Source organism: Calonectris borealis, chromosome Z (genome assembly GCF_964195595.1).
Source record: "Calonectris borealis chromosome Z, bCalBor7.hap1.2, whole genome shotgun sequence".
NCBI classification, from domain to species: domain Eukaryota; kingdom Metazoa; phylum Chordata; class Aves; order Procellariiformes; family Procellariidae; genus Calonectris; species Calonectris borealis.
Window position 1 is genome coordinate 30,032,509 of NC_134352.1, and position 5,737 is coordinate 30,038,245.

The 5,737-nt window shown below is 42.4% G+C and overlaps 1 protein-coding gene across 18 annotated transcripts in view; it reads left to right on the forward strand.

Annotated features, from left to right (window-relative positions):
• CLTA (clathrin light chain A) overlaps positions 1-5,737 on the forward strand; it is a 35,612-nt gene that overhangs the window by 15,301 nt on the left and 14,574 nt on the right. For 7 of the 18 annotated variants that reach the window (XM_075137342.1, XM_075137343.1, XM_075137341.1 and 4 more), the window contains exons 5-6: positions 400-505; positions 955-1,074. The exons of 7 other annotated variants lie outside the window; for them this stretch is intronic. In XM_075137342.1, coding sequence (XP_074993443.1) covers positions 400-505; positions 955-1,074 — 226 coding nt within the window. Of the gene's footprint in view, positions 1-399; positions 506-954; positions 1,075-5,737 lie in introns of those variants that run through there. 4 more of the 18 variants (XM_075137353.1, XM_075137354.1, XM_075137351.1 and 1 more) reach the window with 3 other exon arrangements.

Sequence of the window (5,737 nt, forward strand, 5' to 3'; positions counted from 1 at the left end):
TGGTCTCTGAGAGACTGTCCTGCTTGTGTCCATAAGCTTTCTTAAAGCACTTGAGAGCTTTAGTTTAAAAACTGCTTCCCTATCCAATTTATCGCACGAGGTAGAAGCTCTGGGAAACTGGAGCAGCAGGCTTCTTAAGGAGCTTATCTCACTTATAGCAGAACTGAGGACACTGCCTTCTGCAGGTAAGCAGTCCTGTGTAGTTTTCTGCTGTCACTCCAGCTGCAGATCTTAGGCTAGAAATACAGTACAGGGCACTGAGTAGTGAAAGCCTTTGATATTCTGCTGCATATTCTGTTCTGCCATGTATTCAACGCTGGCTTTATATGCAAAGTCCTGTTGTGCAGAGGCTGTTTGGGTGTTTTTGAACTGTGTTCTTGTCCTTACTGACTCTTGCAGACACTTTCTCCCACCAGGATGGTGGACTGGAGATTTGGAGAGCAAGAGAAAGGAAGACTTGCTCTTATTGCTGCTCATCTACTGGGTTGGAGCTCTGTCTGCCAAGGTGGTTGAATTTGAAACAAACTGATACAGAAAATCTCTATTCTGCTGCTTCCTTGGCTCTCTAATCTCACCCAGCATTTACCAGGGCTGTATTCTAGTCTTGCTCCGATAAGACTTACCTTAGCTGTCTATCTTGTAAGAATAGTCTGTTCAGTCTCATACATTATTTCACTATTTTAATCAAAGATACAGTAGCTTAACTAGTGTGTAGCAGAATTGCTTTAATACCTTTTGTGTACAAGCTGGAAGGTTAGTCCAGACCGTTTGAAGAGGGCTGCAGATGCAAATTAAAACTACTAAGGTTCAGGGAGTTGCTGCACAGCAACTGCCTTACTAGCAGCTCTCTTTGGTGGGTAAGATATTGAATAAATGGTTGCCAGTTGGACTTCAATAGTTAAGCTGTACCTTACTGTTGTGTGTAGTGACTGGAGCTATTCTCATGTTTGCAAGTGTATTCACAAGCTACTGATGAGTTGTGATGAAAATGATATAGACTACAAGTCTAGAAGCTTAATTCCATGGAAGATAAAAACAGGAAAATATTTTCCGAACTGCACAGGGATACCACAGGTGAGTTCAACAGGACTGAAGCACAGAGCAATATCCATAGAATACTGATACTCAATACTAGCCTTGACCAATTACATGTTCACCTTGACTGAAAACTTCCTTTCTTCTACTCACCCCAAAGCTCTACAAACAAAGGCTTCTAAAATGAATTGGTAATCTAATAAAGAAAACTCCACTGCATTAAATATATAATGTTTCTAGTAAATTTGAATTTAGAGTAGAGGGATTCCTGCACGCTGAGTTATGGGACTGATTAATCACTGCATTGTCCTATCTCATAGACATTTTATCTATGCTAAGGGCATGGGTTTGAGCTGTAATCCAAGAAAATGGGCAAAGACTCTCAAATTCAAGGCCAAAGCAATGTTACAGAATTTAAAGCAGTGTTTTATAAGCTGGGCCTGCAGGGGCTAACAATGTGTCTGTGGGTTTTTTGTGTACACCATCTAGCTGGAACACTTAACAAGCAGCTCTGTGGGTTTTGGTTAACTCCTCTAGCTTGTGTGCTGAGGTTTTGTAGATTCTCTTTTCTGCCTTAATTTTATATTCCAGTATGCTACCTCACTGTCTCCCTCCTACATCCTACATCAGTTCTGTCACAGAATCACAGAAAGGCTGAGGTTGGAAGGGACCTCTGGAGGTCACCTGGTCCAACCCCCCTGCTACCTAGAGCTGGGTGCTGAGGACCATGTCCAGACAGCTTTTGAAGATTGCCAAGGAGGGAGACTCCACCACCTCTCTGGGCAACCTGTGCCAGTGGTTGGTCACCTTCACAGTGAAAAAGTGTTTTCTGATGCTCAGGAGGAACCTCAAATGTTTCAGTCTGTGCCCATTGCCTCCTGTCCTGTAACTGGGCACCACTGAAAAGGGCCTGTCATATTTGCACCCACCCTCTAAATATTTGTACACATTGATAAAATCAACCCTGAGCATTCTCTTCTCCAGGCTGAACATTAAATATATAATGTTGCCAGTAAATTTGAATTTAGAGTAGAGGGATTCCTGCACACTGAGTTATGGGACTGATTAATCACCACATTGTCCTATCTCATAGACATTTTATCTGTGCTAAGGGCATGGGTTTGAGCTGTAATCCAACAAAATGGGCAAAGACTCTCAGCTTTTTCCCATAGGAGAGATGCTTTCATTGCTTAATCATCTCTGTGGCCCTTTCCGGTATGTTTGTGTCTCTTGTACTGGGGAGCCCAGAACTGGACCCAGCGCTCCAGAGGTGGCCTCACCAGTGCTGAGTAGTGGCATCCCCAGTGGTGTGGCCTTAGCAGTGCTCTACTCAGACTTTCTCTGTCTGAGATACTTAGATACTTAGATACTTAGTAGATACTTAGATTTTAGATACTTAGACCTTGTAACACTGAGCAAAAGAATACTCAGCTTTATTTGGGCAAATCCGAACCCTTGTGTGTGCTTCTGAACACTGACTCATTTCCTTCAGAGGTCAAGCATCTGTCACTTTGTTTTGTGACTTCATGTGAAGTCTGTACTACATCTGGCCTAGTTGAGCATACTCATTCCTCTTTTTACTGGCCTTTAACTTCCCACTGTTGCTGCTTATCTCCATGACATGTAGCTGATGCAGAAAACTGAGTCAGCCAGTGGAATCTGGAAAAAAATCTGGACACTTCCTATCCTTAAAACAAAACCCCAGGTGCATGTGCACAAAGGTCTCATGAAGCATTGAGAGAGAAGCTGCAGACTCCTGCTGAATACCTCCTGGTATAGAACTTGCTTTGTTTAGCTTGTGATCAGGTGGCAGCCAGCACCCAGCCAGTCTGAAATGATAATGAGGATTTGTAGAGAAGAAGGGGGATGGAGAGAAGGTCATGGGTTCATTAGAAAGCAGGGAGCCTGAAAACGATAGTGCTGCACCTTCATTGTCTTAGCCTGAAGAACATGGATAACAGTTTTAAGTAGCCATAAACAAACATCCTATGGCTTGCCTGTTTCTTGTTGATGTTTTTTTCTGAGGAGCTGGTAAAAAGGGAAATGTATAGTTTACTGGCTGGTATTTTAGAATGGTCAAGGTGGGTGTCCCTTGTTTTGGCCAAAACTGGTTTCCTCCAGTAGTACCATCCAGAAAGCTTGTTCCTCTGCAGAATGGTGTTGCTGCAGCAGCATGGTGTGGCACTGGGTGGTAGTGTGCCTAGGGCTGCACCAGATCTGCAGGATCCTCAGATGTTACAAGGTTACTGACAACTGAGGTCTTTGTGGTCTGACTTGGTAGGGGATGGTCCATTTAAGTGTTTGGTATGTTCTAGTCCGAGAAAGGGCAGGCTACTCAACACTGTTCAACAGGGAAGTGTTTCATTAGATCTTGCATCAGTAATGCAACTTTCACTAACAGTTATGTGTGATTACAGTGTTGCAAGCCCTTTGGCGACAGTTACAAGCACACATTTAAGTTCGTGTCATGTGGCTGTTTACTGGTCACAGCTGGTTAACCATTTGCAGAAATTTTACTCAGCTTAAAGCATGAAGTATGGATGAGGTAAAATCTTACTAGCTTTTTAAAAAGTGCTGTATCCATACTTACCACAGGCTTGTGAAATTAAAATTAAAAATAAAGGACCCTTTGGAAAAAAAATCAGGATATTTCTTCAAAATTTTACCTTAAATACAGTCTTCATACACTTTCTGTTTAACTAAGCACAAATTTGGCACTTTATTTGCATTTAAAATTCCTGTATAATGTGCTTCATACAAAAAAGGTTGGAAGACAGTATTCAGAACACCTGCAGATATAGAGTTACAGCAATGGTGGTTTATTAGTGCAAGCAAGGCAAAAGTGGTGTGGAGATGCGTTATCTCCTTTTAGACTAATGGGAAAAAAAAGTGTGCTTTCAAGCACGCAAAACTTTCTTCAGCTAGCAGTAACAGCCTAACAGTAATTTGTGATTTGTTAAGGATACAACTGATATCTATGTGAGGTCAGAGGGTTGTGAACCCAAAAGCTTCCCTCAATTATGACAGCAGCAGAAAGAACTGGCTGTATTATTTGTCTTCTCATTGCCTTGCTCAGTCTGAAAAAGCAGTCATCTTTGGTTTATTTATAACAAACGGCAGTGTACAAGCAGTGGGTGGTTTGGGCGTCGCAAAAATATATGGTTTGATCTTGTTTTGTGTGAACTTTCCAAATGAACCAACCCAGCAGTGCTACAACTGTATGTGCAAACTTAAGCAAGGCTTAAGAAAAATTTGGCTTTCTGTGTCTTCTTCAGAATCTCGTGAGCATTTTTAGTTGTTACTAAAACACGTTATGTGCCCACAGTGCAAAGCATCTGCTTTCAGATTATGAAGTAAACATAGCTGGGTGCCAGACTAAAACAACTGTACTAAATACATGGCTTTAGGACCTACACTTCAGCTGCCAAAGCACTAGTTCTAATGTGCCTTTGATAAACCATTTTCCAAATACAATTATCTGGAATGGTCCAAGGGGTGTACAGTCCAAGTGTTTTACCCTTACTAATGACTGTAAACTCTCCACAGCATTTGAAAGGGACACAGCGATCAGATTTCATGGATGCAGATTGAATCAGAGTATAAACTCTGTCTGCACCTTACTGTCTGTTATGTGTTTCTGTGATACAAACTTGACAGTGCCTCCATTGGTAATACGTCCTTCTGACAATTTTAATACACTTAAATGAAGGACAGTGCTTCAAGGCCATCAGAAGGCTGAGGCATTTGTTAATTTTGAGTGTCTGGATGGCAGATCAAAGACTCAAAATACTGAATAACTAAACTTGCTCCTCAGGAGACCATAAAAGAAATGCCAAACCTTGATGCTGTATTGATTAGCTATGTGGCTTGCAAAGCATCAGCAATGATCTGTAAAAAGTTAGCTAGCAAAATCATGGTCCCAGGTCCTGGCTGGTTGAGTTTCTATGCTTAGGCAGAGCTGTTGTGGACAATGCATTCTCTTTCCACCAGATGCAAGGATGAGGAGCACTGCAGTACAGGGACTCACAGAGGTCTTAAATTGGTTACATGAATTATAAGCTACAGCACTAAGAACTCCATTTCAGTTCTCAAGTCACTTTCCAACCTTTTGGCACTCTGCAGTTTTAAGTACTGCTGGTACATGCTCATGCAATGCTGGTTATAAACATGCATGTCCACGAGGCATCTCCTCCCGCCCATGCTCAAGTGTCATATGCAGTTCTGCTTAGAGGACTGGACAGTGGCATTCTTGCTAAGGCTTCAGCAAGTTAGGATATCATATGCAGTTACGAGGGACACTGCAAAACCAAACCTCCTCCTCCAACAGGTGGTATTAGCAGATGCTGCCAATGCAGGTAATGAGAAGGCACTGCTTCTTTAGGCTCTGAAATGTTGACATGGGGAAAGAGAGTTCAGCTGTCGTCTTCTTCCCTCCCAGTAATGGATATAAAAAGCTGGTTTTCCCTCAGTGGAGCCCATGACTTCCATGGTACGGGCTGCTCTAAAGGACATAGGGCCAGCATCAAGTAACCAAATAGCACAGCACTGCAGATGTTTTGTGAACATGTGATGTTCGCTCCCCCTGGGCTTAGATACAATTGGGAGCTAATGTTCATAAAACCTCTGGTCCACAATAGAGTGCCTGAAGTGTGAGGGAGGTTTCCCAACAGGGGAGGAAGGAGAAACAAACAAATAAAATCAC